At 44.7% G+C, this 27714-nt stretch overlaps 1 protein-coding gene across 1 annotated transcript in view; it reads right to left on the bottom strand.

The window, feature by feature from the left end:
- Positions 1-1132: 1132 nt before the first annotated feature.
- ITIH6 (inter-alpha-trypsin inhibitor heavy chain family member 6) overlaps positions 1133-27714 on the bottom strand; it is a 45677-nt gene continuing 19095 nt past the window's right edge. Inside the window, 16 exon segments of the mRNA XM_088834270.1 lie at positions 1133-1344; positions 2444-2603; positions 2605-2732; positions 2771-2851; positions 4037-4156; positions 4341-4373; positions 5227-5319; positions 9078-9413; positions 9416-9727; positions 9730-9943; positions 9946-10164; positions 10166-10248; positions 10958-11129; positions 16980-17096; positions 23625-23821; positions 25944-26047. Coding sequence (XP_088690396.1) covers positions 1133-1344; positions 2444-2603; positions 2605-2732; positions 2771-2851; positions 4037-4156; positions 4341-4373; positions 5227-5319; positions 9078-9413; positions 9416-9727; positions 9730-9943; positions 9946-10164; positions 10166-10248; positions 10958-11129; positions 16980-17096; positions 23625-23821; positions 25944-26047 — 2581 coding nt within the window.

The raw sequence follows: 27714 nt of genomic DNA, 5'->3' as shown, positions 1-27714 counted from the left end.
TCTATTCTCTTTATTTTGAAATTCTTGTTTTTCCATATGTCTCTATCTCTACCTATTCATATCTGTGTCCTCATTGCTGTTTCTGTGTGTGATCTTGTGACTTTGGTTGTGAGTAGTATATGTGTGTGTCTACTGCTGTGTCATGGGATCCTTTTTTGTTCATTCATTTCTTCATTCAGCAAATATTTACTAAGCACCTACTAAGTGCTAAGAACTGGGGATACATAGATGATTTAGAAAAGGTCCTTGCTTTCAAGTAGCTCACAGTCTAAGTAAGGGATCCAAACAAGTAAATAGTATGCACACAGTATGTACAAGTAAGTACATAGTATGAAAGGTGAATTTGAATGGAATGGGGGTGGGCTGTGGGAACACAGGGGACCAAACTCAATCTATGGGAGGGGTAAGGGAAGACTTCTTAGAGGAAGTGCCAACTAAGACTTGAAGAATGTGTAACATTTACCTGAATGAAACCAAGGAAAGGAATTCCACATAGAAGCAAAAACACATGCAAGGTCTGATTGGTGGGTTTGTTAAAGGAACTGTGTTTGTGTACATGCATAGTTACTCAGTCATGTCTGAGTCTTTGTGACCCTATGGACTGTAGCCCACCAGGCTCCTCTGCCCATGGGATTCTCCCAGCAAGAATACTGGAGTGGGCTGCCATTTCCTCTTCTAGGGGATCTTCCTGACCCAGGGACTGAACCCATATCTTATGCATCTTCTGCCTTGGCAGGCAGATTCTTAACCACTGAGTCACTTGGGAAACCCTAGGGGAACTGTAAGAGCTTTAAATAAGCCATGGGAGCCAGAGAAAGTTGTGAGGAGTACTGGTGCTTCAGGTTTTTGTTTTAAGGAAGTTACTTCTAAGGTTGCTCTGGAGTATGGGTTAAAAAGGGTAGAGACTGGAGACAGTAAGGACTGTGAGGAAGCAGGAGTCTCGAAGCCTCTAGGTCCGTAGATCTGCATATCTTTTTGTATGTGTTCTGCTGAATGTATCACTTAGTGCCTGTGTTAGTGTGTGTGTCCCTGTGTGTTTTCATGTCCTCAGGGCTTTGTTCCTGGTCAACCCTGTGCCCTGGCCTCTGAGTCACCTAAATTCAGGTCTCCTGGCTGTGGGGTTCAGGGACCATCATAGGACATAGGCAATGTAGGGTTGGCCCAGAAACCACAGTACATGAGAGCATTTCACCAGCCAGCAGGAAGCTCAGTGGGGCAACAGTCTTGGTGAGTCCTTCAGCAGCTTCTTGCCTATGACCACAGGTACATCTGGGCCCTGGTGCCTCCTCAGATTTGGCCCCATAGGCCCTGCCACCAGTTTGATGTCTGCATGCTGGAACTGTCCTGAGGGAGAGAGATGGAATACCAGTCAGGTCAGTGTCCTGAATCCCACTGATAGCTCTGAGAGGATCCTAAAGCAGGGAACCTTGAAAGAAAAGTAGGAGGGAGGAGAGGCAGCAAAGTCCTGGAGGAAGGAAGAGACTGAGCATTGTGTGATTTGTGGAGTCAGATGGTACAGGAGTGTAGTATGAAAGTAGAGAGCCAAAGTGTATGAGATGGCAGATAGGGTACAGTCTGGCTTGAAGGAGATGAGTTAGATTAGAGTAGTGAGGAGGTTTAAAGGAAGTAAAAGTATCTGTTCAATCCACCATCACTGCCCAAATTCTTTGGTGGGGGTCTCGGCCTCAGGTTCTGCTAGTGTCTCCTGACCTACAGTCTGGTTTCCTGTAATCCCCCTTTACAGCAATATCCAGAGGGATCTTTGTAATACTCAGATCTGACTGTATCTTTCTCTTGCTTCCCTGATGGCTCAGACGGCAAATAATCTGTGTGCAGTGCAGAGATGTGGGCTCAGTCCCTGGGTTGGGAAGATCACCTGGAGAAGAGAATGGGTACCCACTCCAGTATTCTTGACTGGAGAATTCCAAGGACAGAGGAGCCTGATGGGCAACAGTCCATGGGATATCAGAGTCCAACACAACTGAACAACTTTCACTTTCTCCTGCCTATGCCTTTTCATGACTCCCATTGTCTTCAGGAAAAGTCAAATTCTTCATGCAGGCACTCTGGTCTGACTACTCCAGCTCCATCTCCTCCAATCTCCATTCTTTTCCTCTACACATTTGCTCAGCTTTCCATACTCAGTGCGGGTCTCCTTCAGGAGATCTTTCTTGAGCTCCAAGACTGGGCAAGGTGCCTCACCCTGGATTCCTCCAGCTCCCTGGACTGTTTTCTGGCTAGCACTGATAACTCACTGGGATCACTATCCATGTCTGGGTCTGTCTTCTTCCTAGACCAGGAGTTTTCCAAGGGCAGAGCTTGGTTCTGATTCTTCTTTGTGGTTTGAGGGTCAAGGTGCTGAGAGCTAACTGATCTTTCACTGTGGCAGAGTTTCTCTTGGGACTGGTGCTCCCTGGCCACTATCAGCCTCAGTAACACTTACCCAGTAGGCCATGGGCCAAGGGGCTGAGACTTGAGCCACTGACCACATAGAACCTCAGGTGTGGTAGTTGCAGGATGCTGGGGTTCTGGTAGTGTTGCTGGAGACCTAGGAACTCAAGGTAAGGCTCAAGGTAGAGGGTTTCACACGCTGCAGCAGTCACACTGGAGCTCCAGCTAGGTCCTTTTCAGTAGTGCAGGCTGGTCCCAGGACAGAAGTAAGGTACGCTTACCTTGCACAGATATGGAACTGTGGGTAATGGAAACAGTGTAGGCCCAGGGTTTACAGGGGCCTACAGGGCCAACACAGGGTTGGTACAGGCCTACAGACCTAACTAGAAGTAGGTACAGATCTGGTCCTTGTGCCCTGGCCTTGATGGTGCCCCAAGCAGCTGTCTACTCACATGCAGCCCTGCGGGGAGAAGAATGCTTACCTGGAGCACAGGGTTTCACATGGTCATTCACATGGTCACCCATAGAACAGGAGGGGTGAAGTCTCAGTGCCTGAAATTCAGATGAAGTGGTGCAGATTTGTGGTTAGAGTGCTAGCTCCTGAGGATAGTGCTTCTACCATAGCCTATCCAGCTGCTCCTTCCTGTGCAGTGTGTGAGCATGTGTGTATATGTGTGCATGCTTACCCTAGTGGGGCTGTTTGCATGTGTGTGCTTCCCTCTGAATGTGTAAATATGTGTGTTTAGTTCCATTCATCTGAATATCTCTGGGCATATCAGTGCATCTGTAAATTTAGAAAAATGTTATGGTAGAGTGTATATTTTTTTGGTTGTATGTTTATATGTCTCTGGATATGTGTTTCTGGGCTTCCTAGGTGGCGCTAGTGGTAAAGAACTTACCTGCCAATGCAGGAGACATAATAGACTGGGGTTCAAACTCTGGGAAGATTCCCTGGAGGAGGAAATGGCAACTCACTCCAGCATTCTTGCTTTGGGAATCCCATGGACAGAGGAGCCTGGTGGGCTATAGTTCATAGGGTTGCAAAGAGTTGGACACAACTGAATAGACTTAGGATTCATGCTGGATATCTTAGTGTTATAAATCTTGGTGAATAGTTTGTGTCGTGTGTGTCTGGTTGTGTGTTGGTACATATTATGTATCTGGGGGTGTCAGTGAGTATGCATCTGTCTGTGTATCATGGAATTTGTGTGCATTGGTGTGTTTTATGTATCTAGAGAAGCAGAGTATGTGTGCCTGTATGTGTTGAATTCTTGTGAATTGGGATGAATCTGGGGGTTATCAGTGTATGTATGTTGATATATGTGTCATTGTGTATATCTGGGCATGTATTATGAATCAATATGTGTCTGGATGCATATTTGTATGTTACTATTTGTAGGTGTGGAAAGTGTCAAAATATATGTCCCTGGGTGTGAGTTTTTGTAAGTTTACTGTATGCCCTGGTATGTGTATGTGTATCAATGAGTGTCTTGGTGTTAGAGTGTATTTGTGCTTTCATATGTCTGAGTATGCCCTTGTGTGTTAGTGAGGTGCACTGCTCTGTGTTTGTATTAGTCCACAAATGTCTGGGGGTGTTGATGTATATATTTGGCTGTGGAGTTATATGAGATAGAGTCTTTGGTGCTCTCCCCTGCCTTTGAGTCATCTATGAGTTGTAGCAGGTCCCCTGGATGCTCATCCATTGTGAAGAAGAACCTCTCTTCTGAGTGTGGGATGTGGATCACAAAGTGCGTCCCATTTATTGCAAGGCAGGAGGCACAACTCTGTAGTTACAGCTTTAGAAGGTATGGGAGATAAGGAGAGGGAAAGAGAGAGGAGGGGAAGATAGGAGGCCATGTTTATTTCCCTAGAGAGACAGTCCAGCCCCAGTCCCAGGGCACAAGCTGTCCTGTACTCAAATAAGTCAGCAAAGGTGGCTGTCCTATCCAAGGATGAGAAAGTGAAGATGCTTGGCAACATGCCTGCAAAAGATAGGGGGACTCTGTTGATAAGAGACTGATTATTACATTCCTAGTAACCCTGAGTCACCCCAAATTCCTGAGCTCAGTATTTAAATCTTTTCTGATATCTAGTCCCTACCTAGCTTTCCACTCTTCTCTGTATGCTCCAGCCTAACTGAACTGAATATTCTTATGGGTACCTTGCCTTATCTTGCTAGTGACCCCATTGTTTCTGTTTCTCCTGCTACTTGGAATGTTCTCCTTCTTTTAACTAGTAATAATCAATTTCTAGTCATTCTTCTAGGTCAGCTCAAATGCTATTTTAAAATTTTATTGATTTATTTTCTTTTTGGCTGCACTGGGTCTTTGATGAAGCACCTGGGGCTCTTCCTTGCTGTGTGTAGGCTTTCTGTAGTTGCTGCATGTGGAGGCTACTCTTCCTTGTGCTTCACGGGCTTCTCATTATGATGGCTTCTCTTGTTGCAGAGCATGGGCTCTAGAGCGAGTGAGCTTTAGTAGTTGCAGCGTGTGGGCTCTAGAGTGTGGGCTCAGTAGTTGTGAGGCATGGGCTTAGTTGCCCCACAGCATGTGGGATCTTCCTAAACCAGGGATTGAACCGGTGTCTCCTGCATTGTTAAGCAGATTCCTATCTACTGTGCCACCAGGAAAGTCCCATGTTAATTTTTAATTTGCATTTTCATTATAACTTAAGAAGTTGAACATTTGTTCTTTTTTGAAGTGCTGGTTTTAAGTCAATTTTCAATTGGATTGTCCTCATTTTTCTTAGTGTAGATTTCTAGAACTTTGTTATATATTATTAACATAAGTGGAAATGAAAGCTTGGGGGTCTTTGTCAGGGGAGTTCTTTGTTCACCTTTCGCTATTACTGCAGAACTTTCCTGAGATTTCATGCTGTCTCCATCTCCTCCAAAGATCTCTTTAGAATTGTTGTCCCAATGTGGATTCCCTGCCAAGTGTAAAATAAATAGGAGAAATCCTTCACACTCTGAGGGATAATATGTCTCCAGCCCACCAAAAGGCATACCTTCCTTCTGATTAGGAGAGTCTTCATTGGCTTCCCAATCTGACCTTGCACATTGCCAAGACTGAGACCTTATGCTCTCCATGGCATCTTAGTTTTTCAAGCTCAGTTATGTTCAAAATTCTTCCTTATAGCATTTATGCATGCATTCACTTGATCATTTATTTATTCATTCAGGTGCTGTTTAAGCATCAAGAACATGGTGGTGAAAAAGTCAGTCATGATTTCTGACGTGATGAAGCTCATATTTTAGTTGGGAAGGCAGGTATGAATGAAATTATAATTACCAATTGTGACAAATGCTATAAGAAAAAATGAATAGATTGACTGAGGGAGTTGCAGGTACTCAACATAGTGTGAAGCAATAGTAAGGGGTAAGAAGGACATCTGAGTTGAGATTTAAGGCATGATCTGGAGCTTGAGTGACAATGGAAGAAATGAGGGTGGTAGATAGGGGCAGGGCAAATCAGGTCAGAGCAATTTTCAAGCAGGGGGAACAGCTTGGAAGAGGTCCCTGAGTGGAGGCAGGGGAGAGGGTAGGACCTATTGGAGGAACAGGAGGCCAGTGTGGCCTGAGTTCAGAGGGTGAGTGGGAGAAGATGAGGTCAGAGAGGTATGGGATAAAGGGCAGGTCATGCAGGGACTTGTAGCTCATAAAAAGGACTTTGAACTTTATTCTGTAAAGTATGATAAGAAATGATAAGTACAATAGGAAACCCTTGAGGGGAGTTAAGTAGGGAAGAGACATGAAGTGATATATGTTTTTAAATGATCCCTTTGCTGGGGAAGAATGTCCAAGAGAATATCTCAAAAAAGGAAGCAAGAAAACCAGTGATGAGTCTGGAACAGTTTTCTAGGTGAGACACAGTGGTAGTCTGCCCTAAGATAGTCACAGTTGGGGTAATAAGAAATGGGTGCATTTGACAGAGATAACTGTGTCAAGAATTGAAGATGGATGGGATATTTGGAGGGAGGATGGTGAAGGAGAGGGTTATGTCAAGAATGTCATGCCCAAATGTATACCCCTGTGAATTATTGTCACCACCAACTGGTTTTAATCCTGCCCTATAAGGTCATCCAGGAAATGTCACTCCTCTCAGGAAGGTGAATAGTGAAGTAGTGAATCACATTCATCATGGGACCAAAGTGTATAGGTTAAAATCTCTTACTAGTGGTGTGATGTGGGATAAGTTAGGTCACTGCTCTGTGCTTCCTTTTCCCCATGAGTAAAATCCAGATAATAAGAGTTTTTTTGGTGAGGATTAAATGAAGACTACAAGTACAATATGTAGATCAGTACCTGTACATAGGAAGAGCTAAAAAATGTAAAAATCTAGAAATAAAACCACCATATGACCCAGAAATCCCACCCTTAGGCATATACCCTGTGGAAACCAAAATTGAAAGAGAGACATGTATCCCATTGTTCATTGCAGCACTATTTACAATAGCTAGAACATGGAAGCAACCTACATGTCCATTGACAGATGAATGAATAAAGAAGTTGTGGTATATATACACAATGGAATATTATTCAGCCATAAAAAGGAATGCATTTGACTCAGTTCTAATGAGGTGGATGAACATAGAGCCTATTATACAGAGTGAAGTTAGTCAGAAGGAGAAAGACAAATATCATATACTAATGCACATATATGGAATCTAGAAAGATGGCACCAAAGAATTTATCTGCAGGGCAGCAACGGAGAAACAGACATAGAGAACAGACTCTTGGACATGGGGAGAGGGGAGGAGAGGGTGAGATGTATGGAGAGAGTAACATGGAAACTTATATTACCATATGTAAAATAGATAGCCAATGGCAATTTGCTGTATGTTTCAGGGAACTCAAGCAGGCACTCTGTATCAACCTAGAGGGGTGCGATGGGGAGGGAGATGGGAGGGAGGTTCAAGAGTGAGGGGACATATGTATACCTATGGCTTATTCATGTCAAGATTTGACAGAAGACAGCAAAATTCTGTAAAGCAATTATCCTTCAATTAAAAATAAAAAAAATGTAAACATTATTTCACAGCCTTTGGAAAATTTAAAGACAACTGTCATAATCTTCCTCATTTTTTATACTCCTCTTATTAATCAGGGCTGTTTATGGAGCACAAAACAACCAATCAGACCTACCTTGCCCAGGGATACTCCCATTTATAACCCCACATCCCTTCTCTGCTTGTGAAGCATAAGCAATTCTCTTGTCCAACAAAGCAAATGTCAAAGCCACAGCTTGGCCAGTTTGTTTCTGTGCATTTCCCAGTCTTAACATCCCTTCTCTCCCAGGGCCTCTAATTCTGTGCCATGTGCTGAAGCCCAGAGAAGTTAAGAATCTCATTTAAAGTCTCAAAGCAAGCAAGCAAGTGGCTTCAGTTCAGTTCAGTCGCTCAGTCTTGTCCGACTCTTTGCGACCCCATGAACCACAGCACGTCAGGTCTCCCTGTCCATCACTAACTCCCAGAGTTCACTCAAACTCATATCCATCGAGTCGGTGATGCCATCCAGCCATCTCATTCTCTGTCGTCCCCGTCTCCTCCTACCCCCAATCCCTCCCAGCAACAGACTCCTTTCCAGTGAGTCAACTCGTCGCATGAGGTGGCCAAAGTGTTGCAGTTTCAGCCTTAGCATCAGTCCTTCCAATGAACACCCAGGGTTGATCTCCTTTAGAATGGACTGGTTGGATCTCCTTGCAGTCCAAGGGACTCTCAAGAGTCTTCTCCAGCACCACAGTTCAAAAGCATCAATTCTTCGGAGCTCAGCTTTCTTCACAGTCCAACTCTCACATCCATACATGACCACAAGAAAAACCATAGCCTTGACTAGACGGAACTTTGTTGGCAAAGTAATGTCTCTGCTTTTTAATATGCTATCTAGGTTGGTCATAACTTTCCTTCCAAGGAGTAAGCGTCTTTTAATTTCATGGCTGCAATCAGCAAGTGGCTTAAATCACAAAAATCTGCACGGGCTTCTGGTTCTTAGTGCTCTCTATTATCTATTCCCTTGTGACTTGACCTCTTGTTCATAGACATAGCTTTGGGGTTCTGGCTACAGGTCATGCTGATGCCAGAGCCTTCCAGGGGAAGGGTGGGCAGAGAGGGCAGGGTGGAGTGAAAGGGAGTAGTGAGGGATTCTCCAAGGGCAGAAATGGTCATGGTACTGCTGGGACTTGTGGGACTTGATTGTGCTTGGGAGTATGCAAAGCCTCTGGAGGTGGGAACCTGAGCTTGGCAGGCCTGAAAGGTAATGGGATTTTGGGTTTATTAGGAGTTGGTGTCCTAGATTGGAAAGTGATAAACCTAGGGAAGGTTGGTGAGGTGGGGCACTAGGTTTTAGAGATGATGGAATTTTAGGGGTCTTAGGTAAGAGGATCCCAGGTCTAGGATATGGCATGTTGTTTGGGGTCTTAGGAGCAAGAACCCTTGCTGTGGTGTGTGGTGGGTATTTGAGGATCTGATGTGTGGGGAATTCAGGCCTGGACTGTGACAGGCTTTTAATTGATTGTGGCATAAGTACCCCAGGTTGCAGGAGTGATGAGGCATCTTGTTTAGGTTGTAATGGAGCACCAGATTTGGAATGCAGCAGAGTAGCATATTTCATAGGGCCAGTTTGGAGATGGGCTAGAATGCTAGAATTCAGAGGTGGGACTTGTGTCTTGAATTCATGACTAATACAGTACCAAGGTTATGATGTAATGGTGTGCTGGACTTCAGAAGCAATAGGGCACCAAAATTTGAGAACACAAGGACAGCAGATTTTGTCCTAAATTTTGGCTGAGCCAAGGTTCCAGAATCCTGTTATGCTGGAATTTGGGGCTTTGGGTATGCAAGGGTGTATGAGGTACTAAGGCTCTGACCCAGTGGCTTTAATTCCTTGGAACTGGGCATCTTCTTTTTAGAGACAAGAGTAGTTGAGGATAAGTAGAACTTTGGTTTCACAAGCCTTTATTAGGGAGAAACCAAGGGCACTAGGTTGGTTGTGTTGTGCCCAATCATGGCCCCTAGGCCATGACTAAGGGCATGATGGTGCTTGGTCCATCTGTGGTAGAAGTCTGTTTCCTGGCTTTCTCACTGGCTTCTTTGGGCTGTGCCACGACCAGTAAAGTGAGAGGTGTGACAAGATTATGTTAAAGGGACAGATTGAGGTCTTTGGCAGCCAGTATGTGGTGAATGCTGGCGTCACAAGCGTGGAAGCATGCCTCCAGTAGCTCTCTAATGGTGATGTAGGCCCAAAGACAGTATATAAAGTGGGCTATATTGGGGTCTGGCTCCTCTGGGAAACCAAAGACCTTCTGGCTGCTGTTGGCGGCCACTTCACTGTGGCAGGCCATAGAAGCTGACCCCTGGGGCCATGGGCTTCCAGGTGGATGTCTAGTTCCTTCTTGCCTAGCTGCACTTGGTCTGCCACTACAGGCCCTGAACCACCAAAGTAGTTGGGGAAGAGGGCCCAAGGAGAGGCCCCAGTCAAGCCACCCAGGTAGTCCAGATGCACATCTGTCTGCAGAGACATGGAGATCTCTTCATAGAGGCCTTCCTTCTGGCTGTAGGGGCTGCACTGGTGTCTTCATATATGTGCCAGGCTGCTCCTCAGTTCTCTAGGGAGAAACAACATAGCAGTGGGAAGTCAGCATCATTCCCAAAGGCCAAGCTGAGAAGGGTTACTTTGTTTCCCAGTGCCTGATGGATGTTAGAGAGGATCACACTGCAAGTTGTTACTCCAGCTGTGGGCTCCCCATCTGTCAGGGAGATGATGAGAGAGATCCTCCCCCACACTGGGGCTCCTCCCTAGCTCCTGGTTGCTATGCTTTAGCACTGAAGCAGCTGCCAGCAGAGCCGTGTTGATGTCAGTCTCTAATTAGAGAGCAGACTGTGAGACCACCTTTTCTAGTAATTTCTACCCCCATTCCAGACACACTGAGCACCTTGTCAACCTCCCAGGCTCAGTCACATCTCCTTATCTTTGCTCAGACTGTTTCCACTGCTTATACTTCCCAACTTCCCACTTTCACACAAACTCCCTGAGATCTGACAGTGGGTCCCACATGTCCTTGGCTTTTATCATTCCCTGTCTCAGATTGCTTTGCCTGTTTCCTGGGAGGATGTCTCATTCTCTAGTCAGATTGGCAGCTCCTCAAGGATAGCATCCCCACCTCTATGCTATAGGGGAAGAAGGGGCTGCCTGGTCAGGAGGTGATAGGAGGGGGATACTTCAGTAACTCTCTGAGAGAGGATTGATCAAAAGCCAAAAGCAGAGAAGAAGCTTACTCAAAATACTTAGAAATAAATATCTAGATTATTGATAAAATATAAAATTATTTTGAGTATATGCTTTAAGGAGGAGGAAACTCACTGCCAAAGAGGAATGTGCCTTAAAATACATGGAGAATTAGCTGTGTTCTTTCTGTTAGGCAAAGAAGCACAGAAGGATGAAGGAAGATATTTGTGTAAAATGTAAAAGTGATATTTCAGACATTATGAGAGGTAAAGTGGATGGGTGAATGATGGGAGAATTTCCCATGTCACCAGTCTGTCTATTTGGGTAGGTAGGTCTAACACTTACAACCAGAATCTTCCATATGACCCAGCTAGTCCTTAGCACTGTGGACATTCTGGATGGTGGCCTGGATGGAGCCTCCAGCTTTCCAGACACTAACTGTGTAAGAAAAGAAGATGATGTTGAAGTAGTCACTGGCTTACAGGTTACCAAGGATAACATTCATTGCCTTTTTAGTCTGTAGGATATAGATGAAGTAAAGAAGATGGACCAAGACTTGAGGTCTTGCTCAAGACTGAAAGGCACTTTCTATACAAAGTACTGAGGTCTAAGTGTTGTATGGTTTTAACATTTTCTGATTCTAGCACTATGTAAACCTAGAAGTCCTAAGACCTAAGTCAAAATGCTCTATAGGCTCTAATGGCCCAAAGCCTAGAACTGCACTGTCCAATGGTAACTGCTAGCCACATGTAGTTATTTAAATGTAAACGTACGTTGTTGTTCACTCAGTAATGTCCAACTCTTTGTGACCCCATGGACTGCAGCATGCCAGTCTTCCCTGTCCATCACCGTCTCCCGGAGATTGTTCAAACTCATGTCCATTGAGTCAGTGATGCCATCCAACCATCTCATTCTCTCTCATCCCCTTCTCCTCCTGCTCTCAATCTCTCCCAGCAACAGGGTCTTTTCTGATGAGTTTGCTCTTTGCATCAGGTGGCCAAAGTATTGGAGCTTCAGCACCAGTTTTCCAGTGAATATTCAGGGTTAATTTCCTTTAGGATTGACTGGTTTGATCTCTTTGCAGTCCAAGGGACTCTCAAGAGTCTTCTCCAACACCACAGTTCAAAAGTATCAATTCTTCTGTGCTCAGCCTTCTTTATGGTCCAACTCTTACATCCACAGATGACTACTGGAAAAACCATAGTTTTGACTAGACTGATATTTGTCAGCATTTAACTAATGTTTACCTTTGCAGTATATTTAACTAACAAAATGTACATTAGTTAAAATTGAAGAAAAAGTCAAAATTCTGTTTCTTCACTTACAGTAGCCACATTTCAAGGGTTCAATAACCACATGTGGACAGCAGCTACTGTATTGGACAATAAATTAGTACATCTAAAAGTACATACTTTTAGAACATTTCCATCATCAAAAAAGTTCTACTGGACTGTGGTGGTCTAGAAGGTTCAAGCTCTGTCATTTCAGAGCTGGGATTCATGTGTTCCTATGGTTTCATGACCCAGAATTCAGTGATTCCAGGGCTGCCCTAAAGTTTAAGAGTGTTGGATCCCCTGGAGAAAGGAACGACTACCCACTCCATTATTCTTGCCTGGAGAATTCCATGGATAGAGGAGCCTCATGGGCTACAGTGGATGCAAAAATTCAGACACGACTGACAACTTTGCATGCTTTGGTTGCTGTTCTCTCTAATCTGTTCTTCTACATTACCATCTGTTTCTTCCAGGCTGGTCTTCTCACCAGCCCCCAGATAACCTAGATTCCATTTCATCTCCACAACTTTGCTCTTTATTTATTTATATCTTCACAGTTACTTCAGTTGCTCTTTTTCTGGGCAGCCCTTCCTTGATTGCCCACTCTGATCCATGTCTTTCACACCCAGACATTCGTTGTCCCAGACTATTTGCTGATTATCTTAAGTGGAATATTTTCATCCTCCAAACAGATATTGTGTCCTCTGAAAACAGGGCTTACAATGCTACTTCCCCTTGGCTCTCTTCTCCGTGATGTATTTAATATAGGGCTAGACTCAAGGAATATAGTATGTAGGTTCTAGTATTAGGTACCATTTATAGGATTCTTGCTATGTTCCTGGCACTGTAGTTTAGATGCATAAGCTCATTTTATCTTCGTAGCAACACAGTGAACAAGGTGCTAATAATATCCTCATTTTACAAGTGATGACACTGAGGCTCAGAGAGTGAAGTGGCTAGTCATTGATGTACCAGGGACTCAAATGTCTATTTTGGAGGTGTTAGATCCAGTGATTTAAGGCATAATCTTTAAATGTAGGTATGGATTCTAGAAAACACACACAAGAACATTTGTGGTTTGCCTTTCTCTCTACATCTTAAACTGGTAGAAGATGCCTTGAATGCTCCTAAGTAGGTCACAAGTTTTCCTTCCATAAGATGGGATAGGTCACACATTCTGGGATCAGAAGCTGAGCACCATATTATTTCCATTGAGAGGACTGACACATAAAGGATGGCTTTTCCTAAGAATCTCCTATTCAGGGACAGATTATGTTTTTAGAAGTACATTGCTTAATCTCCTACTATTTGGAGATTTTCCAGCTATCTTTCTGTTGCTGATTTCCATTCAGTCTGAGAGCATACTTCGTATGATTTATATTATTTTAAATATGTTAAGGTGTGTTTTATGACACACAATGTAGACTATTTTGGCAAATGTTCTATGTGAGCTTGGGGCAAATGTGTATTGTTGGATGAAGCATTGTATAGAGGTCAGTTCAGTTCAGTTCAGTTCAGTCGCTCAGTCGTGTCGGACTCTTTGCGACCCCATGAATCACAGCATGCCGGGCTTCCCTGTCCATCACCAACTCCCGAGGTTCACTCAAACTCATGTCCATCGAGTCGGTGATGCCATCCAGCCATCTCATTCTCTGTCGTCCCCGTCTCCTCCGACCCCCAATCCCTCCCAGCAACAGACTCCTTTCCAGTGAGTCAACTCGTCGCATGAGGTGGCCAAAGTGTTGCAGTTTCAGCCTTAGCATCAGTCCTTCCAATGAACACCCAGGATTGATCTCCTTTAGAATGGACTGGTTGGATCTCCTTGCAGTCCAAGGGACTCTCAAGAGTCTTCTCCAACACCACAGTTCAAAAGCATCAATTCTTCGGAGCTCAGCTTTCTTCACAGTCCAACTCTCACATCCATACATGACCACAGGAAAAACCATAGCCTTGACTAGACGGACCTTTGTTGGCAAAGTAATGTCTCTGCTTTTTAATATGCTATCTAGGTTGGTCATAACTTTCCTTCCAAGGAGTAAGCATCTGTTAATTTCATGGCTGCAATCAGCATCTGCAGTGATTTTGGAGCCCCCAAAAATAAAGTCTGACACTGTTTCCACTGTTTCCCCATCTATTTCCCATGAAGTGATGGGACCAGATGCCATGATCTTCGTTTTCTGAATGTTGAGCTTCAAGCCAACCTTTTCACTCTCCTCTTTCAATTTCATCAAGAGGCTTTTGAGTTCCTCTTCACTTTCTGCCATAAGGGTGGTGTCATCTGCATATCTGAGGTTATTGATATTTCTCCCGGCAATCTTGATTCCAGCTTGTGCTTCCTCCAGCCCAGCGTTCCTCATGATGTACTCTGCATATAGTTTAAATAAGCAGGGTGACAATATACAACCCTGACGTACTCCTTTTCCTATTTGGAACCAGTCTGTTGTTCCATGTACAGTTCGAACTGTTGCTTCCTGACCTGAGTACAGGTTTCTCAAGAGGCAGGTCAGGTGGTCTGGTATTCCCATCTCTTTCAGAATTTTCCACAGTTTATTGTGATCCACACAGTTAAAGGCTTTGGCATAGTCATTGAAGCAAAAATAGATGTTTTTCTGGAACTCTCTTGCTTTCTCCATAATCCAGCGGATGTTGGCAATTTGATCTCTGATTCCTCTGCCTTTTCTAAAACCTGCTTGAACATCTGGGAGTTCACGGTTCACATATTGCTGAAGCCTGGCTTGGAGAATTTTGAGCATGACTTTACTAGCGTGTGAGATGAGTGAAATTGTGCGGTAGTTTGAGCATTCTTTGGCATTGCCTTTCTTTGGGATTGGAATGAAAACTGATCTTTTCCACTCCTGTGGCCACTGCTGAGTTTTCCAAATTTGCTGGCATATTGAGTACAGCACTTTCACAGCATCATCTTTCAGGATTTGAAATAGCTCAATTGGAATTCCATCACCTCCACTAGCTTTGTTCGTAGTGATGCTCTCTAAGGCCACTTGACTTCACATTCCAAGATGTCTGGTTCCAGGTGAGTGATCACGCCATCATGATTATCTTCGTCATGAAGATCTTTTTTGTACAGTTCTTCTGTGTATTCTTGCCACCTCTTCTTAATATCTTCTGCTTCTTTGTCAGTTAGATCCAATTAATTGATGGTTCTATTCAGTTCAACAGTGTCTTTATGGATTTTCTGTCTGCTGGATATGTCTATTTCTAATATAAGGAAATTGAAGTCTCTAACTATATTAATGATTTTTCTATTTCTTCTTGCAGTTCTATTAATTTTTGCCACATATATTTTGACACTGTAATTTCAATTGGATATACAGTATATTATGTTTTCTTGGAGACTCGACCTTTTTCCATAATATAATGCACCTCTTAATCTTAACAACTGTCTTGCTCTGAAGTGTACTTGGTCTGAAATTAATATAGCTGTTTAGCTTTCTTTGGGTTAGTGTTAGCATAGCATATGGTTCCATCCCGTTACTTTTAATCTGTGTCTTTATATTTAAAATGGACTTCCAGTAGAAAACATACAGTTGGTTCTTTTGTTTTGTTTTCTTTTAATTGACACTGAAAGCTTCTTTCTTTTAACTGGTATATTTAGACAAGTCATCATTAAATGATTACTGATATAGCTAGATTAATATTTGCTATATTTAAAAACTGCTTTCTCGTCATTTCCCTTTTTTGCTTTGTCTCCTACTCTGACTTCTTTGATTTTAATTGAGTGTTTTATATGGTCCTGTTTTCTCTCGTCTCTTAGCATATCCATTATGTTAAGAAAATTTCTTAGTGGTTGCCCTAGAGTTTACAATATGACTTTACAGTTAATCCAGGTCCACATTCAGATAACACTTTACAACTTCATGCGTAGTTCAAGTACCTTGGGACAGAGTAGTCCAGTTCCTTTCTCTCGTCCCTTATAGCACTGCTGTCATTAATTTCACTTATCAATAAGCTATAATCACTGAATACATAGTGTCTCTAATTATTCTGAGTAAATTGTTATCTGTTACATCAATTAGTTTAAAAATAAAATATATTATTTTACCCTTATTTATTATTTCTCCAACAATCTTCCTTTCTTTATGTAGATCCAAGTATCTGGGCTATCTCATTTTCCTTCTCTCTGAAGAACTTCTTTTAACTTTTAGCTGTGCAAGACAGGTCTACTGATGACAATTCTCTCAATATTAGTTTGGCTGATAAAGTCTTTATTTTCATTTTGGAAGGACAATTTTGTTGTCAAATTGGGTTGTTTTCTCCTTCAACACTTTAAATATTTCACTACACTCTCTTTTTCCTTGCATGGTTTCTCAAGAGAAATTCAATGTAATTCTTATCCTTGTTCCTCTATAAGAAAGATATTATTTTCTGTGGGCTTTTTCAGGATTTCCTCTTTGTCTTTGATTTTCTGCATATGCCTCCATGCACGTCTTTTAGTGTTTATCCTGCTGAGTGTGCTCTGAGCTTCCAGGACCTCTGATTTGATGGATGTCATTTGTTATTTGGAAAATCTGTGCCTGCTAGTCCTTCAAATATTTCTTCTGCAACTTTATTTCTTCTCCTTATGGTATTCCCATTAAACATGTTACACTTTTGTACAAGGACATAGTTCTTGGATATACTGTTGGTTGTCTATTTTTTTTCATTCTCTTTTCTCTTTGCTTTTCAGTATGGGAAGTTTCTATTCTCATATCTTCAAGTTCACTGATTCTTTCTTTGGCCATGTTCAGTCCCCTGATGAGCCATAAAAAGCATTTTTCATAACTGTTACAGTGTTTTATATTTCTAGCATTCTTTAAATTTTATTAGAGTACACTTCTCTGGTTAAATTTCCCATCTGTTTTTGCATGTTGTCCCCTTTTTCCATTAGAATACTTAGCATATTAGTCATACTTGGCTCCATGTCTATGGGGTTCCTAATTGATAAGGAGCCAAGACACTAAGGTAGGCCTAGGCCTATAAGGTTAAAGGGTGATGGGATGGCAGGGAGTCCAGGCTCAGGGAACCACTGTTCCAGCACCCTGCTTTCTGAGCTTTCTAAATCAAAAGCTACGAAAGACCCCCAGGGCCCCTGTTACCTGCTTCATCTTGGTACCACACATGGAGCCACTCACGTCGAAAACAAACTCCACCTTTGTACCAGCAGGTGGAAGGCCTCTCGGTGCAAAGTCATGAATAAAATAGCCGTTGTAAATCTGAGGAAAACAGAAGTGAGATCAACAAATTGTGAAAGCATCTAAATCAAGTCCTCCCTTATTTTGCTACATGAAACTCTATCCTTTTCCTTCCTAGGCCTTATCACTGTTGCCATTAAACAGGCATTTGTGGGATTGCTTGCTCAATGTCCGTCTCCTCCACCAGAACTATGTATCTCTGCTGGTCAGACTGCCAGCCCAGGGCCTGCCCCTGAGTGTGGAGAGAATGAGACTGGCTTGAGGCCAAAGGCTCCAAGGATCAGGATCTCTATAATATGTGAGTTCCTGTCTGTGAGAGCTGGGCTTGCACAGTCTTGAGGGCCCCTAGGGACGATTTGCCTGGGCTCCAGGAACCATAAGTACTGTTTCAACCTCTCTCTGTAGAGTGAGTCTGAGGCCCAGCTCCATTGCTGCCAGGGGCTGGGAGTTTGCAGGGCCTCCCTCTCCTCCTTCAGCCTCCTTTCTGCTGTTGCTGGGCAGAGCAGGAAGGGGAGGAGGGAGCAGAGTCTGAATGAGCAGTTTGTTCAGAAGGGATTGGTTAGACCAGGTGCAGATGCCTTGGGCTATCAGGTATGTGATTGGCTGCTGACCCCCTTCCCACACTCCATCTCTCTTTCTGCAGAGCCTGAGGCCTGGGACAGTTGAGGGAAAGGGAGAGGGAAGTTGGGAGGGCCCCCAGGACCAGTGGCAGCTCAGCCTAAGGAAGTATAGGCTTGCAGGGGGTCTGTGCTGCCCAGAAGCCTGAAGCAGGCTCTGCCCCAGGATAACCAGTTTATTCTCCTCTCAGATATTCAGGCATTCTCTGATCACAAAGCTGGACACACCATCTCCTCCTCTCTGGGAGGGCGAGAGCTGGGAGTGGAGAGAAGGAAGGAAGGTGGGAGGACATCTTGCTCTTCACCTCCATGCCAGCCTTTTAATTAATTCACAAGCACAAGTTTAGGCTCTGTCTGCACTTTTCCCTTGCACACTATAGCCGTCCCCCAAGGCCTGAGTCAAACATCCTGCAACTGCCCAAGCAACAGGCAGAGTCCAGCTGTCTTTCCATGTTCTTCCCATACTTGTGTAGGTGAGAGCTTCTGGGAAAATCACATCCCTACCTCTCCATGCACCCTGGTTCACTGGTGGTGCCACACCTCACATCTTATAAACCAGCGGTATTACCTCTCACACTCCCTTCAGCTATCATGCCACACTCTTCTCAGGAACCGTCTCCCTTCCTCCACAGGAGAACATGAAGGGCACCAGGCCATGTCCCTTGGACTACCCACTCCACTCTTGCACAAAGTCCATATGCCTATATGCCTCATCCCTCTACTGAAAGACGAAACAATCCTTCCCTGACCCCATGCATGCCCAGCCTCCAGGACCTCTTCCACCAGCCAGACTCCTACTCTCCAACCCCACTCATGCACCCAACTGGGTCTTCTTTAGAATTTAAAAATGTTGCTGTCTTTTCCATCCACTAAGACAACCTCCATTCGTCCCGATCCCACCCAAACTTCAAACCAGCTCCTTTCTTCCCGGTAGTATGCCGAGGTAACGAACTCACAGCTGTAATGGTCTTCTCACCTCCAGTTAACTCTGCTGCCTACTGGAGCCTAGCTCCCACCCTCACCACTGATACTTCTCTCACCAAAGGCAGCAATGACTAGTTGGTTTGAAAACTCACTGGATGTACTTCAGTTCTCCTCAGACTGCACCTCCCTGATGTAGTTCACAATTGACAGTCATCTCTGGTCCTTAGAAGAGTCTTGTCCCCTGGGATTCAGAGATGATGAAAGCTCCTTATTCTCCTACAGGCTCTCAGGCCCACAGGATTCAGTCTCTTTCTTCAGCTCCATCTTCTCCCCGTGTTCCATAAGCAGTGCTGCCTAATATTTGTCAGTCGTGGCATGCAAAGAAAATGATTACATTTGTGTAGCACAATGGGGGAAGTGGTGCGCATTTAGAACCCTGTACAGCCCGATGTCAGTTGGTGGGGCTGGATATCCCAAGGGTTGTGGAGGTCAATAGCTGCTAGACTGGGAAGCTCTGCTTTAGCAACTGCCATCCTAGATCTGCTCTTCTGGCTCTAGACATTCTGCTTCGGTCACCTCCCTAGCTCTCTTGGATTCAACCCATGAATCTCCATTGCTGACCCCACAAGTCCTTCTCCAGTCCAATGCTCTTCACTCGTCCCCCTCCACAAATTCATACCCACTCACCACTGGACCAATTCCCTTGGATGGCTGAAGCCTCTCAACATAAATTTTATATTCCTTATCAAGCCCCTGCACACTCATGGCCTTCAGGCTCACCTCTGAACATATCACGAGCCTCAAATCAACGCTTCAGGAGCTCCAATCCTCTTGTAGTTCCCTTCACACCCCTGGATTTTTCCAACCTCCATTCTTTGTATCATGCAACCCTCAGTTTATTAGACTGCCTTTGCCTCTGAGAGTGTCCTTCCCAACCTGGCACATGTCTTTGAATTCTTTAAGACCACAGTATGTCTTTACTTCCTCCAGGGAGCACTCTCTGACCTCCTCACCCCTCACAATGGCTTCCATCATACTTAAGCTGCCATTGACAAAGCACTTCTCATCTTGTGTCATTCTTGCATGTCTCTGTTTCACCTTGAGGCAGTAAATAAGATCAGTGTGTGATTCACTTCAGGGTTCCCAACCCAGGCAGTAGTGGGCATAACGGATTAGGTGTTCATGGAGTGAAGTGTTGGGCTTTGAAAGGCAGGCATACTCAAATAAAATGGTGGGTAGGTGGATTGGAGGGTTCTTGTTTGGGGGATGCAGGAATCAGAGCACACACAGGATGGGAGTATCAGTTCAATTCAGTCGCTCAGTCGTGTCCGACTCTTTGTGCCTCCATGGGCTGCAATATGCCAGGCTTACCTCTCCAACACCAACTCCTAGAGCTTGCTCAAACTCATGTCCGTCAAGTCAGTGATGCCATTCAACCATCTCATCCTCTGCTGTCCCCTTCCCCTCCTGCCTTCAATCTTTCCCAGCATCAGGGTATTTTCCAGTGAGTCAGTTCTTCACATCATGTGGCCAAAGTATCGGAACTTCAGCTTCAGCACCAATATTATTCAGGACTGATTTCCTTTATGATTGACGGATTTGATGTCCTTGCAGTCGAAGGGACTCTCAAGAGTCTTCTCCAACACCACAGTTCAAAAGCATCAATTTTTCAGCGCTCAGCTTTCTTTATGGTCCAACTCTCACATCCATACATGACCACTGGAAAAACCATAGCTTTGACTAGATGGACCTTTGTTGGCAAAGTAATATCTCTGCTTTTTAATATGCCGTTTAGGTTGGTGATAGCTTTTCTTCCAAGGAGCAAGCGTCTTTTAATTTCATGGCTGCAGTCACCATCTGCAGTGATTTTGGAGCCCAAGAAAATAGTCTGTCAGGGTTTCCATTGTTTCCCCATCTATTTGCCATGGAATGATGGGACTGGATTCCATGATCTTAGTTTTTTGAATGTTGCGTTTTAAGCCAGCCTTTTCACTCTCCTCCTTCACTCTCATCAAGAGGCTCTTTGGTTCCTCTTCGCTTTCTGCCATAAGGGTGGTGTCATCTGCGTATCTGAGGTTATTGATATTTCTCCCGGTAATCTTGATTCCAGCTTGTGCTTCATCCAGCCTGGCATTTCACATGATGTACTCTGTATATAAGTTAAATAAACAGGGTGGCAATGTACAGCCTTGGCATACTCCTTTCCCCATTTGGAACCAGTCCGTGGTTCCATGTCTAGTTCTAACTGTTGCTTCTTGACCTGCATTCAGATTTCTCAGGAGGCAGCCAAGGCGGTCTGGTATTCCCAACTCTTTAAGGATTTTCCACAGTTTGTTGTGATCCACACAGTCAAAGGTTTTGGAGTAGACAATAAAGCAAAAGTAGATGTTTTCCTGGAGGTCTCTTGCTTTTTCTATGATCCAGGGGATGTTGGCAATTTCATCTCTGGTTCCTCTGCCTTTTCTAAAGGCAGCTTTACATCTGGAAGTTTGAACACCTTTTCCAGCTTGAACATCTGGAAGTTCTCGGTTCACATGCTGGTGAAGCCTCGCTTGGAGAATTTTGAGCATTACATTGCTAGCGTGTGAGATGAGTGCAATTGTGCGGTAGTTTGAGCATTCTTTGGCATTGCCTTTCTTTGGGAATGGAATGAAAACTGACCTTTGCCAGTCCTGTGGCCACTGTTGTGTTTTCCAAATTTGCTGGCATATTGAGTGCAGCACTTTCACAGCATCATCTTTTAGGATTTCAAATAGCTCAATTGCAATTCCATCACCTCCACTAGGTTTGTTCGTAGTGATGCTTCCTAAGGCCCACTTGACATCACATTCCAGGATGTCCGGCTCTAGGTGAGTGATCATACCATCATGATTATCTGGGTCGTGAAGATCTTTTTTGTACAGTTCTTCTGTGCATACTTGCCACCTCTTCTTAATATCGTCTGCTTCTGTTAGGTCCATACCGTTTATGTCCTTTATTGAGCCCATCTTTGCGTGACATATTCCCTTGGTTTCTCTAGTTTTCTTGAAGAGATCTCTAGTCTTTCCCATCCCATTGTTTCCTCTATGTCTTTGCATTGATCACTGAGGAAGGCTTTCTTATATCTCCTTGCTCATCTTTGGAACTCTGCATTCAGATAGATATATCTTTCCTTTTCTCCTTTGCCTTTAGCTTCTCTTCTTTTCTCAGCTATTTGCAAGGTTTCCTCAGGCAACCATTTTGCCTTTCTGCATTTCTTTTCCTTGGGGATGGCCTTGAGCACTGCCTCCTCTAAAATGTCATGAACCTCTGTCCATAGTTCTTCAGGCACCCTGTCTATCAGATCTAATCCCTTGAATCGGTTTGTCACTTCCACTGTATAATCGTAAGGGATTTGATTTAGGTCATACCTGAATGGTCTAGTGGTTTTCCCTACTTTTTTCAATTTCTGTCTGAATTTGGCAATAAGGAGTTCATGATCTGAGCTACAGTCAGCTCGCGGTCCTCTCTGCTGACTCGATAAAGAGTATCAGTCGTACTATAATGCCTAGTTGCATCTGTCCTATCTGCAACTTTACTCCAGGCAATGCTGGGAGGAGTAAAGAATGAACAAGCAGACCAACACCTCAATTTACATGCATATGCATGTACACACACACACACACACACACACACAAACCCCAGAATACCTCGTTAAGGCTCTGGTGCTTCCTACTAGCATGATACCCTCAGTTCCTATTCTGAGAGGGCAAATTCCCTTTATTTGCCCACATAACAGGCCTCTGTCACACTTCTGTGCCTCTGCACATGCTACTCCCCTCTCTCCGCGTGTCATTCCCTTCACCCTGTCAGCCCAAGCCAAGGTAAAGTCTGTTTAGTTTTCCTATGCTGACCTAAATCCAGCTTCATCAGAAAGGCTCCCATGAAACCCTCCTCAGCAGTATCCATAGATAACCCATTACAGGTTTATACACAGCACTTAGCACCTTTTACGATGGCTCCAACTCTATGTGTCTGGCTACTTCAGGATGGGACATTCCAAAGAGAGACTAGGGGCTGCATCCAATTTACCCTGATTTCCCAGAGTCAGTGCAAGCAGGATGGGGCTAGAGGTAGTTTCCTGCTTGGTGGAGGTGAGTCCACATATGAATGAATGAATAAGGAAGTGTATGAGGAGAGGTGTAACCAAAGCACTATATTAGCCCAGAATAGAGAGAGGAACTGTGAGTGAGGTGGGGTCACCGTGGAAGTGGCACTGAAGCACAGTCTTCAAGGATGAGGAGGATACTCACCAGTGGAGAAAGGAAGGAGAAGACATTCCCAAGGTGGCAGATAGTTGGAGCACACGCTCAGGCACAGATGTTTGGCAGCTTTGGGTACTCTGGGACAATGGTGTGTGGTACGTCACGGTGTGGGGCAGCTGGAGGATGGTTTGTGTGCTGGAGGCAGTGAGAGGTGCTGTGGAACAAGCAGGCTGGGACCAGACATCTCAGGCTGCCATGCAATTGTTGTCAAGACAAGGGTCCCGGATCAGCCTCTACTCCTCTGGAAGATGATGGGACCTCGGCATGTTCTTTGTGAGTGTGTGAGCTCAGAATTTAAGGGCTCCCAGTTTAGGCAAATTACTCAAGTGAGGCTAAAAGTCTTTTTAAAATGTAGAGACATCCAGAAAGCCCAAGAGAACACGAGAGTATCAGAGCTGCAGAAAGTGTGAGAGACTAATCGCTGGCCAGTATTTCCCTTCCTAAAAGGACTGGCCAGGAGTGGGCTATGGCTTGCTTCACTTAGGAGTGTGTTTACCTGGAGTTCAGTTCAATTTATTGAATTCAAGTTCCAGGTCTCTAAGCCTTTGGGGTACACGTGCCTCCCCGCTGTGAAGTCATGTGTTGCTACACACCATCTTGTCTGTGTGCACTAGTCCTCACTGATCCCCAGGGAGAAACAAACAAGTACCTCGTGGAGGCCAGCGCCTTGTTTCCCAGGACTGTCTGACCCCTGAGCCCACTTTCCATTCTGCTGGCCCTCTCACGTGCACGTCTCCTATGATGTCCTCCAAGGCTACATCATACTGGACCACAAAGCTGGCCATGATCCCTGAGCTGGAGAAGGTAGACTGGTCTTGCAGTGTTGGACAGAAGGTAATTCGGACACAGGTCTTTCCCCTCTCAGTCCTGGTGGATGGGGGCGAGTCAGCCTCACCTGCATGGGTGGTGGTATGAAGAGTTCACCAGGCAGAAAGCCAAGTAAAGGGACATCAAAAGGGGCAATATCTGGGGAGGATGAGAAGTGAGCTCTGCACCACCTGCTGCAACGCCCCCACCCCACCTGCCCAAATACCACATGCTTCTCCCAAACCTACAATCAGCTCCCCCTACTCTGCCTCTTCCAAGCAAGCTCAGCCTGACAGACCCAGCCCCCACTCAGCTCCCAGACTCTGGCAGTCTGGCTATCACTCACAACTTCATCCTGGCTCATTTGCCATCCATCCTGGAGCCCAGGCTCTGGAGGAGTGTCACGTCCTCATGAACCTGGATGTCCTCCTGGAGAGACCCTGTGGTGTGCATTGCAGAGAGAGACAGATACACAGACAGGGCCTCGGTCTCCCCCAACACCCCTTACTGCTGTGGGAACTTACAGTCTAGCAAGGTTCTCTTCTAGATAGAATTTCATGTGTTTTTCCCCCCTCTGCCTTTTGACTCTCACAGAATCATGTGTGTGAATAAGCCTTTTAGCGCCTCGTGAAATCACAGACGCATTTCTGGTCCCGGATGTTTGCTGAGCTGGCCACAAGATCGACTCCTCTGGAATTTCAGTCCAAGACAAATCTCCACTTAGATATGCCTCTGTGCCTCCTTCCCCCACCTCCCGCCCGCCCAGAACATGGAAACTAGGGAATTCTGCTCCCCACCCCCTTTCCTGCTACAGCTGTCAGGAAGCTTAGGGGCAAACTGAGCCCCCATACTCTCTGAGGAGCCTGCTTGCATACATTCCCTTGGCTTCCTTCCTTTCAGAGGTCTTTGTTCTGTTTGATCTCCACAGGATTGGCTCTCCCCTCTGTTTTAACCCTTAAGGAGAAGGGGTGGAGGAGGGAGCTGCCATTTATGGCTTAGGGTTTAAGAGTGCAGGCTCCAAGGACTCAGTTGCTGCCTGTGGGCCCCTGGACAAGTTATTCACACTCTCTACACCTCAGACACCTCATCTGAGCATGGGAAGGATAATAGCTCCTCTTTCATAGATAAAGTTAGTGCAAATTCAGTGAGATCACTTATGTAAAGCATTTGGAACCATACTTGGATCTTAGTAAGTGCTTGATAATGCAAAGGATTACAATTATCATCAGGTCTTCATTAATGGATACCAGTGATTTGCAGGGAGGAATTTTCTCAAATTCTCACAGTGGTCCTGGGCCATAGATTGTGCACGCTCATTGTGCAGATGGGAAAAGTGAAGGAGAGCCAGTGAGTGATTTGCCTGCTGCCTCATCTTCACAGAAGGTCAAAGCTGGGATTTGAACCCAGGTCTGCGTCTGTGTCTCCCCCCTCCACATTCCATGCTGTCTCTCTGGGTGAGCAGGGTCAAATTAGGTAGGACCTTCGAAGATAAACAGTTTAGTGAGAGCGGCCACATAACATGGGTGATTTCTCTGTGCCTGTCCACTCGTCCCTCAGAGGAGGCCTCTAGCCCAGATCACTGGTTCTCCAATATGATTGGACATCAAGCTCACTCGCAAATGGGTTATAAAGATAGATTCCTGGGCCCCTCCACAACCTACTCATGCAGACTCCAGGAGGGTGAGGCCCAGGAATCCATATTTGGACAGCTCATATAGCGATTCTGCTGTAGCCCGTGTGGCCTTCAAATGCCTCGAGATGAAGTTTGAAGCAAGGTTGTCAGCCTCGATGTTTCTCTGGCCTATAGGGCCTGAGATATCCTCTGGGGCAGCCTGTCCTTCATACTGTCATCCCATTGCCTCCCTTTCTCAGTCGTAATTCCAGAAGAAAGCAAGTGTGGGTTCTGAATCCCCTAACCTTGTTAATATATTATTTCGTGGAGTCAGTGCAGCAACGCCTTCCCCACTTTTTATAATTTTGGAGGTAAATCACCAATGTGGGAAATATGGCACTTAATGATTTCACACAGCTGGTTCAGATGAGACCAAGTTTGTAACAAAACTATCTTCAACTTCAAACATGCCCTCTATTCCTTGAATGGGAAAGGAAACTAGGATAGAAGTAGTATCAGAGGTAAGCAGATGGAAAAAGGGCAGGTTCCTTTTCAGGAAAGGACTCTCTTATTGTTGACCCATAGTGCCGCCCCCACACTTGTGTGGTGTTGGTGCACATGCAAGTTGTCCTCAGAGGTGGTACATGAACATATCCAATGCTTGTCTTTTCCAGCACTATAACCTCTGCACTCAGCCTTTTCACCAATTGGCCAGACCTCAAGCTCACCCTAGTGGCTCAGAGGGTAAAGTGTCTGTCTGCAATGCAGGAAACCCGGGTTCGATCCCAGGGTTGGGAAGATCCCCTGGAGATGGAAATGGCAGCCCACTCCAGTATTCTTGCCTGGAAAATCCCATGGATCGTGGAGCCTGGTAGGCGAGACGGACACGACTGAGCGACTTCACTTTCAGACTTTCACTTTCAAGCTCACCACCAGCTGGTACTGGTCCAGAGAATGGATCTAATGAAGGTGAGGGGAGCTGTTAGATGATCTATATTTGCCTACCCCCTCTCTGGCCCCAGCAGAACTGACCAGACTTCTAGTTCAACTAAGTCCCTCGCCCACAGTGAGTATTTACCTACATTTAAAACTGTCTTTCTCCCTCATTCATCCCTTTAAATATTCTGCCTAAGAAATGTTATTACAGGCAATTTACCCATAACAAAACTATGTTAGTGAAAATCTGAATCTACAATAAAACGCTAATGATTTGTTTTACAAAATGAGGTTTCAATTTATACACAATACCTCTCGCTCTTCAAATAACTTCTCACACTCACCCCTAACCCATGCTTTAGATTAAACTTATATATATTTAGATAAATGTATATATGTGGCATTCAATAGCCAAACATATTCTGTCCTTGATGAAGCTCTTTTGGAGGCTAAGAGGAAACCCTGAAAGAAGACAATACATTTCTGCCAGCAGAATAGAACTCAGTTAGAAAACAGGATTTGATTTAGAGAATTCTCACTTGAACATAACTTTACTGGAAGATGCCAATTCTTAAAAATCCACATCCTGCTGGTGGGAGGAAGGTGGAAGTGGGGAATAAACTCCCATTTATTGAACACTTACTGTCTTATAGGTTTTGATATTCATAAACTCACATCATCTTCATGTAATCCTACAAAGTAGAGATCATTGTCGCCACTTTATGGTAGCAGAGATTGAGGCCAAGTAAGACCATGTGTAAGCCCCTGATCACACATCTAAGATGAACTTGTCATGTTTCAGTCTGAATGGATCCTTACCTGATGCCTACATGAGCAGCTATTTTTCCTTGCTGATGGGCTTCTTCATAGATTTTCTTTGCCTGGTCCTTCTTTTCGACTTCTGCAATGTAGACTTTATTGTTGGTCCTTCAGTTCAGTTCAGTTCAGTCGCTCAGTCGTGTCCGACTCTCCGCGACCCCATGAATCACAGCACGCCAGGCCTCCCTGTCCATCACCAACTCCCGGAGTTCACTCAAACTCATGTCCACAGAGTCGGTAATGCCATCCAGCCATCTCATTCTCAGTCGTCCCGCCCATAATGGAGCAGAAAAGAGGAAGGACAGACAGAAACAAAAGAAAAAAGAGATGGTCAGAGACATAAAGAGAGATATACAAAGAAGATAGAGGAGGAAGATGGGGAGTGGGGAGAGAAAAAGAGCAAAATAAAACCATGAAGCCAGAGTAGGAGAGGTGAGGAGAGGCCAGGGAGATAAAACCAGGTGAAGGTGGGGAAATAGAGACAAAGTTGGTATGTGGTGGAATGGTTTTAGGACTTTATGTTTTCCAAAGTGTTGAATGAATTTCGCTGTTTTGGCACATAAAATAATTTTAGGTGGGATACAACTGAACATTTTTATTTTAGTTGCCATATATTTACTATCATATGCATTAAAAATATA

The sequence above is a fragment of the Moschus berezovskii genome, chromosome X (assembly GCF_049115385.1).
Source record: "Moschus berezovskii isolate FMDL1 chromosome X, NW_MosBer_1.0, whole genome shotgun sequence".
In the NCBI taxonomy this organism is placed as follows: domain Eukaryota; kingdom Metazoa; phylum Chordata; class Mammalia; order Artiodactyla; family Moschidae; genus Moschus; species Moschus berezovskii.
The sequence above is the reverse complement of the archived record's forward strand: the minus strand, read 5'-3'. Positions and strand labels throughout refer to the sequence as shown.